Source organism: Penicillium taxi (assembly GCF_028828555.1).
Source record: "Penicillium taxi strain IBT 34144 chromosome Unknown utg000001l_segment0_segment0, whole genome shotgun sequence".
NCBI classification, from domain to species: domain Eukaryota; kingdom Fungi; phylum Ascomycota; class Eurotiomycetes; order Eurotiales; family Aspergillaceae; genus Penicillium; species Penicillium taxi.
The window spans coordinates 2868541-2880141 of NW_026643203.1; the positions used below are offsets into that span (position 1 = coordinate 2868541).

Consider the following 11601-nt stretch of genomic DNA (forward strand, 5'->3'; position numbering starts at 1 on the left):
CAATCTCTTCGCGTCTTGTTGCGGGTTTCACATTCACCCTCCCCCCTTTTTCTTCTTCCTTCCCCCTCTCTCCTATCACATTTCATTCCTCTTCAAATCGTCATAATGGTTTCTGCCTCGAAGGCGGCCCGTATGGCCAAGCGCGCCGACGACAAGAAGACCAAGAAGCCCAGCAAGAAGGATGCTGAGGAGACACCCGACGAAGTCGAGGCCGGTGATGAAAATGCTACCAATGAAGCTAAGATGAAGGAGGTCGAGAAGCTCACCTCACAGATGGACAAGCACGGTCTTTCCGACCGTGTCACCACCGGTGTGCTTTCATCTCTACCTGCCTCCCGTGACGCCAAAATCACTTCTGCCTCTCTCGTGTTCCATGGAAAGGTCCTCATCACTGATTCTACCCTTGAGCTCAACTTCGGTCGCCGTTATGGTCTGCTTGGTGAGAACGGTTGCGGAAAGTCCACTCTGCTTAAGTCCATTGCCGTCCGCGAGTTCCCTATCCCCGAACACATTGATATCTACCTGCTGAATGAGGGTGCTCCCCCCACTGAGTTCGGTGCCCTAGAATGGGTTGTTCGTGAGGCTCAAGCTCAGCTTGATGCCATGGAGAAGCGGGCTGAGGAGATCTTGGAGGAGGACGGACCTGAGAACCCTATTTTGGAGGATCTGTATGACGTGAGTGATGCAATGGGGAGAAAAATTCAATTTGAAATAAGCTAACGCCTTCTCTACAGCGTATGGACAAGATGGATCCTTCCACATTCCACACTCGTGCCTCTTTGATCCTGACTGGTCTCGGTTTCAACAAGACCACTATTGACAAGAAGACCAAGGACATGTCTGGTGGTTGGCGTATGCGTGTGGCCCTCGCCAAGGCCCTGTTCGTCAAGCCCTCTCTGCTCCTGCTGGATGACCCCACAGCCCATTTGGATTTGGAGGCTTGCGTGTGGCTTGAGGAGTACCTGAAGAAGTGGGATCGAACCTTGATTCTGGTTTCCCACTCGATGGATTTCCTGAACGGTGTCTGTACCACAATGATTGACATGCGTGGCAAGCAGCTTCTCTACTACGGTGGTAACTACGACTCTTACCACAAGACCCGCTCTGAACAGGAGACCAACCAAGCCAAGGCCTACACCAAGCAGCAGGAAGAAATTCAGCACATCAAGAAGTTCATTGCCTCTGCTGGTACCTATGCCAACCTGGTGCGTCAAGCCAAGTCGCGTCAGAAGATTCTCGACAAGATGGAGGCCGATGGTTTCATCCAGCCTGTCATCGCCGACCGTGTCTTCACTTTCCGCTTCGCTGATGTTGAGAAGCTCCCTCCCCCGTTCTTTCTTTCGATGATGTTAGCTTCTCCTACTCCGGTGAATGGGCCGACACCCTGTACGAGCACCTCGATCTCGGTGTTGACATGGACTCCCGTACAGCCCTTGTCGGTCCCAACGGTGTCGGCAAGTCGACTCTGCTCCGTCTCATGACTGGCAAGCTGAGCCCCATTGGCGGCCGTGTCAGCCGTCACACCCACTTGAAGCTCGGTGTCTACAGTCAGCACTCTGCTGAACAACTTGATCTGACCAAGTCTTCCCTGGAATTTGTCCGTGACAAGTTCCCCGAGAAGTCTCAGGACTACCAGTACTGGCGCCAGCAGTTGGGTAAATACGGTCTCAGCGGTGAGTCCCAGACCGCCATCATGGGTACTCTTTCTGAGGGCCAGAAGAGTCGTATTGTCTTCGCTCTGCTCGCCATCGAGTCCCCCAACATGATCCTGCTGGACGAGCCTACCAACGGTCTTGATATTCCCACCATTGACTCCCTAGCCGATGCCATCAACGCCTTCGCCGGCGGTGTCGTCGTTGTCTCCCACGATTTCCGTCTCCTCGACAAGATCGCTAAGGATATCCTGGTCTGCGAGCACAAGTCTGTCCGTCGCTGGGATGGCGGTATCACCGCTTACAAGAACCACCTGCGCAACAAGATGCTTTCGGCTGGTGCCGTCTAAAGCTGATTGGTCTTGATTTCTTTTAACCTCCCATCATCCCCCTTTACCTCTTGATACGACGACATGCTAGACGAGAATTGAAGGAATTGCAATACGCTCAAAAGTTCAGATTCCGCGACTGGGTATCATGATCACGGACGTCCAGGATAGGGCAGCTCTTGGTTCCTCCTCCCACCATCTCACCTCCTGGTTTACTTGTTTGGCCTTTTGTTCTTAGATTGGTGATGGCCTTTATTCATTTTTGAGAATAGAATTGGGCTCTCGAGGAGGACTCCCTAGGGATGAACTTCATTTTTAGTTAGACTAAACAGTGGAATATCCCTGCTGCTGATTTCTGCCTTTCTCACCCCTTTTGCATTTTTTATATAGAATACCTGAGTTCTCTTTTCTGCACGATGAAGGTTTTGTGTCTTGATTTTCTTGTTCTTGGTCGATGTATCTACGGGTCTTCGCTCAACGAACAAATTTAGCTCGTTTTCTACCTAGACAGTACAAAAGCATTTGAGGTGGGTTCTGCCTAGATCCGGTACAGATATTTCCCAAGCCATTCCTTTAGGATCTTATTCCTTAAATCTTCTCTTCTAACATTTAACGGTTGGTTTTCCAAACAATACTCATATTTAAGTGTTCGTTCAACTACTTCCAAGGCTCAACATTAGCCCGCATGTAGCCTCCTGCGTTTGCCGCGAGTCGCGAATGGTGGCACTAAAGAGTCGTCTTATAGAATATTCACTCAGTTGGATTCTTTAACTTGATTAACGTACTATCACTAGTGTACACTTCGTGAAGAGCTCCCAAGAGAAATCTCGTGGGACGACGACGACAGATTTCTACCAGATCCCAAATAGAGCTATTCTCCTTCTGAACTGGATTATGAGTGATTACGCCTTCGAAGACAATTACAGTGGTGACCTCGTGATCAAATTAGATATATGGCTACATAGGCGCAAGGTGGCTGGCTCTATGTAGAAATATAACCTCGAAACTAACCACCTTGAGAGCATTCAATTGGTACCTAACTTGATGATTGTGACGAGATTAATCATTATGCACTCTAGTCCTAATTATAAAGCAATGGCAGATTTATTCGGTCTCCTGGGCGATGCACCAATCCAGATTGCCGATATCTCCAGCAAAAAGAAGACTCAGTTCTTTCTTTGATTTAGCAGAACCATAGCGAAAAGAACATGTCATCTTATCCCAAGACCTTCACATAGACATTAGGGCAAATTGTACTCACAGATAAAGGAGTAAAAGACGACGAGATAACTCCCCTTTTGCGCATAGGAATCATATTCTGGCCATGTCCCGATATGTGTAATCATTCGGAAAAGGCTGAAGATGGCTTCCGTCCGCGACCTTTAAGAGATGGCAAATGAGTATTGATCTACCTATTGAGGATCCCATTCCAAAGGCTCGGCTTCTCCTTGATTAGCCCACATGTTTTTCTTTCAAAATTATCCGTCAACATATGAACTTTTAGGGATATCTAAACTTTGGAATACCTATCTAGGTATCCAACTGAAAGTCATGAAATCGTAAAGCCCGTTATTTTCCAAAATAAACCATTGGAAAATACTGGGTAAATAAATATATACAAGTAGTTGAAATATAGTAATTGATGTGGAGCGCCCATGACCCTTCCAAGTCCAGCCTTTGAAGGTCACATTGCATCCAAAGCCCAGATTCACACTCGATACCTAGATGGGTAGGTACGGGGAATCAAGTCCAAACCCTCATAGTCCACCGAAATTCTTACAATGCATCCTTTCCATCACCTGAGATGAAAGTCCAATGCACCATGCCCGGGGATAATCCATGCCCCATTTCGACATCAAGCTCTTCAAGTCCGCCTCATGCCCAGGAACCACATTCACAAAGATCCGATCCCCGTGAGACATGGGCTCAGAATGCACTGCACCTTCATCCTCTCCAACTCTGACGAAGACACATTCACCAGGTTGAGCCTGAATAGTGTCGCTGTACTCAAGTTCAGTTGTGAGATGAGCCCTTACCGATTCTGCTGCAGTGGCGCAGCCTATACATCGAACAGACAGACATGTATGTTCAGCATTTTGATTTCGGGCTTTCCGTTTAGCCTTGCTGTTTATTGCGCGTGCGAAGTTGCTCGTCTCGTGTGGAATAAAAATAGTTCCCGGGCCAAGGAGAGTCGTGATCAGTTTCCAATTTGGTGGGTTGGGACTTGTGGTGATGACTTGTATCCCTGAGGGGATTTGCTCTTTCTCTTGAACTATAGCACCACTGGATTTATTTCTCAAGTGTTTCCTTCTCATACTGTGTCCTCTTTGAGGGAGTCTAATCGCATTATGGAAGGAGAATTGTGACAAGGATAAGGAGGTCCGGTGGGATCGTCGTGAGATCGATATAGGTCGGGGCAATTGCGATTGCGATTGCGATTGAGATGGAGATGGAGATGGTGATGGCGAGAAAAACAGATCATCCGTATGCCATCTTGGAGTATCATATTCATGAGATCCTCTCTCAGCTCGAATCGTGATCCAGTAATGCGAGAGGTTGTTGATGGCCAAAAAATGGTGCACGAATTTCAGAAAGGAGAGAAGTGGGCCCACTAAACCTCCGTTGACAGTAGCTTCAGCCCAGGTATCAAAGGAGTAAGGTAAACTGTTGGGATCGAGAGGTAATAGAGGGCCACAATAAGTCCATGAAGACGATGCTTTGAGAGTGATAGGGTTTCTGAATGGAGAAGCTGGGTTTAAATCGGAATCGAGGTCTATTGTCGACAAGGGCAGAACCTTGAAGTCTGGAAGGGAGCGAGCATCCATGACCCCCCTGAATTGTAAATCGATATAGCCCTGGTGTGCTCTCAGGCAGATTTTCCGGTATACCTAGGTAACCCTCAATGTTGGAATTGTCGCACTCGGGCAGCGTCAAGTAATATAACCGGGTGATCGGATACCCCGACGGTTACAGTTGATAAATGAATGTAAGCAGGGACGGCGCCACCTGCCCAGGTAAGAAAAGGCAAAATCCAATGGCTCTCGGACCCACGCATTCCTTCATGTTGTACAAGTTGAGTTGTGAGCTAGCGAAGTACTAAAAACGTGGCAATGTGCATCCAAGCTTCTAGCGCTTTCAATCCAAGGTTCTGTTGCAGATCAGCCACGTTTCGGCTGAATCAGCATACCCATAAAAATCAAATAGATGTGAACATTTACGCGATATTGGATTAAATTCATTACATTAGTAGCATTGAATAGATCTTTGGGAGGTTTTGGTAAAGGGGTTTCTTCGGAAAGCTTAATATCAATAATTGGACCCATTGAAGGTATTTGAAAATTTCAATATCAGGGGTATCGCTCGATTTACAGTTGGACCAAATACTCCGCTGTGACTATGCACTTCCAATGCACTCGGCAAGAACTTCTCAAGGCCCGGTAGCGTCTTTCGGGAGTTTTAAGGAACTCCATAAGTCCCGAGATCTTGTATAATGTACCAAAGTAATCGGCAATAATACCCTTGGATCTTTGAGAGAGAATTCTCAAATCGCCTTTCTTACTCCTATTATTACTCCTTGAACAGTGGGCCCAGAGCCAATCACGCAGGGCTCTAGATGAGCCTTAACCTTCTAACTACAGAGTTAAAGTCATCACTGAAATACACATGTGTATTTTTCTATATATTCATAGAAATATTTCATCACTAGGTAACATTGAATCCTAGCAGCTGGACATGTCGCATTGCTGGGCTCTTGTCGGAAGTTAAGTCTCCCGAAGTCCTTCCGAGGCTTTTTGTCCACATCCTTCGAAATGAGAACACGAAGCATACTAGAATAGTAGTAGAAACTATAGAATCCATGGAAAAATAGGTTTCAAGTGGTTAAACGTATGAAGTTATAGTTCCAGTTGGCCTCTTCCCCTGAGCTCAACCTGGGCAAGATGCTATGTAGGGATACAAGAAAGGGTTCATAATTCAGAATTGGGCTAAGTGTTGCAGTACTCATTGCCATGAACAAAGTCGATCTCTTTATTGGAGATTATATATACGCAGTCTTCCGCGAGGAACTATTACCTCCTGTCCGCTCAATATACCAACACCTTCTCAACAGTTTGCTCTCCAATGAATATCTCTAACACGTCGATAAGAGAGTTCATCTTCTTCAGTTTCTTTTCTCTTAGTCTGGAACCAACAGTGAAACTCGCTCTCTTGGTCATTGGGAAATTGTGAAGGAAGTAATTAATTAATTTCCTAAACCTAGGGGGCCAATCTAGGAAAATGCATGCTGGTGGAGTGGAAAAAAGGCTGTCGAATTTTGGAGAAGCCTGAATTAACTCGAGCATATGATTCGTCGAACCTTTGAAGTAATGAATATTTATTTCTATCGAAAACACGCCAAGCAAGGCTCTTGGGGGGGAAGAGCCATAGTTAACTTATGGAGCCTATGGTGATCGATGACGAATAATTGGCCACCTTCCAAAGAACTCGTCTTAATACATTCGATGCGCTTCGCCTAAATCATTCAAAATATCTGGAAATTCTGATTGCTAAATAAATGCCTTTGATTACTTACAAAGCCTGCGCGCTAGTCGTGATCGTCATTTCAATCTATAGTTATACGTCGGAATATTACAAATCCAGAGTCTTTCCGGTTGCGGAGCTCTCGCGAGCCAACTCGATCAATCGGATGACCTGGCTAGCCTCATCGCCAGTAACGGGCAAGTCGCCCTCTCCAGCGAGAGCACGCGCAATCTTGCGGTAGTACTCGGTGTAAGTAGGAGGCTCCACAGTAGGGTAAACCTCCTTGACAGGCTTGTCACCCTGGATGGTGGTCAGAGTACCATAGCGCTCCTTGGGCTCAATTGCGTAGCCGTGGTCCTGGGGCATGATACCGGCCTTAAGCTGGTCCTCTTGGATATCGAGATGGAACTTTTTGAAGCTACCCTTCTCACCGCGGACCCAGAAGCGCAATTGCTCCTCCTCGGGGCTGACAACAGTTGCTTTGGCCGTGGCCAGGGTACCATTTGCGTAGTGCAGCAGGACGGTGAAGGTATCCTCGTAGTTGGAGGTGTTGACTGCGCGAGAAGAGCCGATGAAGGCGGTCACCTTTTGCGGCAAACCCAGTAGGTGCACGACCTGGTCGATAAGGTGGGTTCCGAGATCATAAATGGAAGATCCACCTGGAATAACTTTGTTCTTCCATGAAGCATTGGCGGCGGGCTCCTCGGGACGGTGGCGGTCAAAGTGAGTTTCGAATTCGGCGATGCGGCCGAGCGAGCCGTTCTTGACTAGCTTGGAGAGGGTAACGAAGTCGGCATCCCAGCGACGGTCTATTTCGCGAAGAGGTCAGAGATAGAGAAATGAAGATCCGGTGATGGTTTCAAACATACTTTGGTACACAGCGAGCAACTTATTCTGCTTCTTGGCAATGCTGACAAGATCGGCGGCTTCCTTGTAGGTGGGGGTGAAGGGCTTCTCGCAAACGACTGTATATCTTTAATTAGTAGCTTTTCCAAACACCTTCAGTTTTCTTCCGCTGCTAACCATTCTTTCCGGCCTCTAGCGCCAGCTTGACCAGATCATAGTGGGAGTCTGGAGCTGTGGTGACGATCACAAGGTCGACGGCGGGGTCCTTGACCAATTCCTCTGATGTGCGGTAAGACTTGACACCGGGGTAATCCTTCTCCGCATCGTCATTAGGCTTAGGGGTGCGCTGCACGAAGGCATAGAGGTTGAGCTGGGGAACCTGGGTGACGAACGGAATGTGAAAGATCTTCGCGCTGAAGCCGTAGCCGATAATACCAACGTTGAAGGTCTTAGAAGCCATAGTGATAGGACATAGAATTGGAAGAATGAAATTAAATTATAAAAAGCTTTCAATGGTAAGGTAAAATGCAAATCTTTATATGTAGCCTGAGATGCGGGGAAGAAAAAGGGAAGGTCCTTGCGACATCGACGGAACCGAACTTCTTCCTTCAATTATTTCTCTCCGCGGAACCGGAAATCCTCCCTTTGGCTCAAGCGGGGCTTGAACGCCATTTCGTCACACCATCAGATCTTTCTATATGACAAGGTATAATTACTTTCGGAGTCTAGTCGTCCGACTTACTAATATGTTTCACGCCTACTGTCTAAGGCTGTGGATTCTACTGTAGTCTGCTCGGAGTAACCGATAGTAAACTAGCCAGATAGATAGAACTAGGATGGAATGAACCTTAGAACACTCATATTGATTCATCTCTTAGATTTTCCTCTTAGTCCGTCACCCCCTACTGCAGGGCCTGTTCTTTAACCGCTTATGCTTCGACTCCTACACAGCGCGTAACTTCAATTGCATCCTTAAAAAGTTAGTGTCAATTCATGGTTAATATAAAATTACTCACACTTTCGCCTTCAGGCTGTCGTAGCACACTCTGGTAAACGAGATTGGGATTCCCAATTGTGTTGAAGAACGGTTCATCGCCCTCGGGCATAAAGGAATGCACAGCCCGTTCCAGCATACCCGTTGTATTGTATCCCTTGGAAGGTCCAACCTTAGCGAGCTCCCTCTTTTGCTCGACTGTGCTCCGGACGTATTCTAGGTAGGGCGGGTTACCCGGATAAATGACATTGTCAGCTGCGATAACTGAGCCAGGGACAATCATGCCGTGGTGTTCACACAGTTTCAAGTCAGTCATATAGGCAGGCTTGTAGTGGTCAATGAAAATCAGCTCGATCTGAGTGACGTCGCCCTCGCGGTGGAGCTTTTCCAAAGAGACATCGCTACGACCAACAATCACCCGCACAAATTCCTGCAGACCAGCTAGCTCGATGAGTTGACTCGCTGCTGCTGCCCACTCTGCATTCAGCTCGAGACTTAAGTAGCGCTCACCGCCGTTGCGACATACCACATCGCCAAAGAGGATGGCAGAGTAGCCCACGTAGCATCCAAGCTCGATCATAGTCTTCGGCTTTAATTCCTCAATCAATTCGGTCACAATTTGACCTTTTGGTCCGCCAACTATCATCATATGATGATGGTTATCAAACTCTTCCATAAGAGCTAGAATCTTTTGTGGATTACCTCGGGCGTCATCGAGATGTTCATGGTTGTGGATGAAACTGAGCAGCTTCTTCGCATCTTCATCGCGGACCTTTTTAGTGTGAATACGACTTGACATTTGATAATCTGGGGCCATGAAAACTTACATTCTGTGAAACCATTGTGGAGTAGGTTATGGTAGGATGGATTGAATGAGATACTCAAGTGACAGCAGAGAAAATAGGTCTTTTATAACTCACATCCATGGCAGACAAGTCAGAACATAGTCTTTGATCCCGGGAACGCCGAACGTGCGTATTATTGAAATGTGCTGTTCAGGTGATGAAAGCCGAGATAGGCCAGCCAACGAATTGACCGAGAATTGATCGCTTAAGCATAGCGATGCGATTGTTGAAGTATTCCTTGGCATACATAGGTATCAAAAATAAATTACGGCAGTACATAGACCCTCATTATAAATAGCTAGTTGATCATTACCTACGTAGAGATGAAATTAACAAGATTGAATAGTTTATGTATAAAATCCAAGATTATGAAGATCGAATGGGACTGAATGAAACCTTCTCTTATATCCATACAATATTATCAGTATAAAATACCGAATACAGTCGTCTTGTACGAATGCATCATTACACGATCTTGATCTGATCTGTAACTCGTTGGCGCCGATCACCGTTCCGATCTGCCCCACTCCTTACATTCCCAACCTCCAACCTCCTCCATCTTCATATCTTCTCACTATGCCTCGCATATTACATTCACTATTGTGATGACCATCAAGACTGACTTCCCGATGAAGAGTCTGAGTCTCACGATTTCAGCACAAGGCTTACTCAGCTTTGTTTGGCATCTATTCCGCATTTCGCTATCGTTCTCGTTACTTTTTGCAGACAACTTCATTCTGCTGGCCTCAACTGTGCTAGCCTGGTTTAGTTTTCGAATTAGACGCCGGTTTGTTACTAGGAATGTACACTTCTACCCAAAGACCATCTTGGTCACAGGTATCGGAACTCTTCATGGTCTGGCCCTTGCACGAGCCTGGAATGCAGAAGGCCACCGGGTAATTGGCGCGGATGTGGTCAATCTGCATCTCCCTATACGTTCTGGTGGTAGCATGTCCAAAGCTTTACTAGCTTACTACCGTGTTCAAAAGGACCACTACATCTCCAGTCTTCTGGATATCGTTCATCGTGAAAAGGTCGATATATGGATCCCATGCTCATCCAAGTCCACTGCAATGGAAGATGCAATGGCTCGTCAGGTTATCGAGAGTCGCACAAGCTGCCGCTGTATAACCCTTGATGTTGAGCTGACAGCTTGCTTTGCGCACCCGGAATCGTTCCGACAGTATCTGGTGGAGAAGGATCTGCCTGTCCTTGAACACCACACGGTGCAGTCCCGCGATTCCATTCATAAAATCTTGCACCGATCACCAAGCAAGTCCTATCAGATTCAGCGACTCAGTCCAGGCGTAAATGCAAAGGCCCTCACTCTGCCAAAGCGTACACTCAGCAAGACATATTCGGAAGTCAGTGAGATTCAAATTAACAAGGAATGCCCATGGGTTTTGCAGCAGCAGCCTCGACTAGGGGAATTCTTTGCTGACCTGCTGGTTGTGAGAGGCCAAGTTCATGCCATCAAAGTCCGACTGATAGAATCTCGATCTCCTCACTGGGGAGCCTCACCCCTCGATGAAGCTTTGGCGGTGGCTATTCATCGTTTGATGGGTAACTTTGCTCAGAAAGGAGGCCTCCGTATGACTGGTCATCTTTCAGTTCAGCTTTTCATCGATGAAGAGTTCGGTGTCTCCTCCGTTCGCCATACAATTCTCATAGCAGACTGTATTCCTGGCGCCAATGCAGTCAGAAATCTACTCCGCGATGCACGCTGCCCTGTTAAGGGTTATATCGCGATACTGTCACCGGAGTCAAATGAGCCAGCTTCCTGGGATGTAACGGCGACTCTTTCACCTATGTCTCGCACGCTAAAGTCTGTTGGTGAAAATGCTGGAACCCATCTGGTTGTCCGGTTCCACTCTTGGAGTCTCGCCAATAGGACGATCGCCGCAGTGAAAACAGAATTGCAACCATTCATATTTTGGAGAGATCCTCGGTTTTCCTTTGAGGATCCTCTTCCTTGGTGGTGGCATGTGCATGTGTACCAGCCCCTGCAGGACATTTTGTTGCTGATTAAGCAGACTCGGGAGGCAGGATTAACTTGATGCGCGTGTGAATCAGTATATGCGTTATATGAATCACGAATATAAAGAGTGTCTTCATTGGGCGACATCACAATGAATCCTTTTCTTTGAAAGTTGGAAGCAGCTGAAGCAATTTTTTTCAAATAGCCTCTCTCCAGGCACACCCAATTACCTAGCATTTATCCCCAGGTGATCAAAGATTGAGTATCTACCTACTCCGTATGCCGATGAGCAATTTGAAAATTTTGATGAACCAGCCGAAACTACGGAATACTGTCTACCTATTATGGAGAACAAGTGGGGAAAATCCAATCAATATCTGCGCTAAATACATAAGTACCAGCCATTTGACTTGATTTTCGAGCTGACCATATTAGTCAA

General features: G+C 46.9%; 5 protein-coding genes across 5 annotated transcripts; 2 read left to right on the forward strand and 3 right to left on the reverse strand.

Moving 5' to 3' along the window:
- Positions 1-105: 105 nt before the first annotated feature.
- On the forward strand, positions 106-2002 carry N7495_001036 (ATP-binding cassette family ATPase ARB1; the record flags this gene model as incomplete). Its single annotated transcript, XM_057203706.1, has 3 exons — positions 106-675; positions 735-1386; positions 1431-2002. 3 exons carry the CDS (start codon positions 106-108, stop codon positions 2000-2002), a joined length of 1794 nt encoding a protein of 597 aa, XP_057067779.1.
- Positions 2003-3738: 1736 nt separating this feature from the next.
- Positions 3739-4806, reverse strand: N7495_001037 (uncharacterized protein; the record flags this gene model as incomplete). The annotated part of the gene is made up of 1 exon (XM_057203707.1): positions 3739-4806. The coding sequence occupies one exon, from the start codon at positions 4804-4806 to the stop codon at positions 3739-3741; it is 1068 nt and encodes a 355-aa protein (XP_057067780.1).
- A 1801-nt stretch (positions 4807-6607) lies between these two features.
- N7495_001038 (putative NAD binding Rossmann fold oxidoreductase) lies at positions 6608-7805 on the reverse strand (the record flags this gene model as incomplete). The annotated part of the gene is made up of 3 exons (XM_057203708.1): positions 6608-7308; positions 7369-7464; positions 7523-7805. The coding sequence occupies 3 exons, from the start codon at positions 7803-7805 to the stop codon at positions 6608-6610; spliced, it is 1080 nt and encodes a 359-aa protein (XP_057067781.1).
- A 469-nt stretch (positions 7806-8274) lies between these two features.
- On the reverse strand, positions 8275-9181 carry N7495_001039 (O-methyltransferase; the record flags this gene model as incomplete). Its single annotated transcript, XM_057203709.1, has 3 exons — positions 8275-8316; positions 8362-9111; positions 9167-9181. 3 exons carry the CDS (start codon positions 9179-9181, stop codon positions 8275-8277), a joined length of 807 nt encoding a protein of 268 aa, XP_057067782.1.
- Positions 9182-9813: 632 nt separating this feature from the next.
- N7495_001040 (uncharacterized protein) lies at positions 9814-11241 on the forward strand (the record flags this gene model as incomplete). The annotated part of the gene is made up of 1 exon (XM_057203710.1): positions 9814-11241. The coding sequence occupies one exon, from the start codon at positions 9814-9816 to the stop codon at positions 11239-11241; it is 1428 nt and encodes a 475-aa protein (XP_057067783.1).
- Positions 11242-11601: the final 360 nt, after the last annotated feature.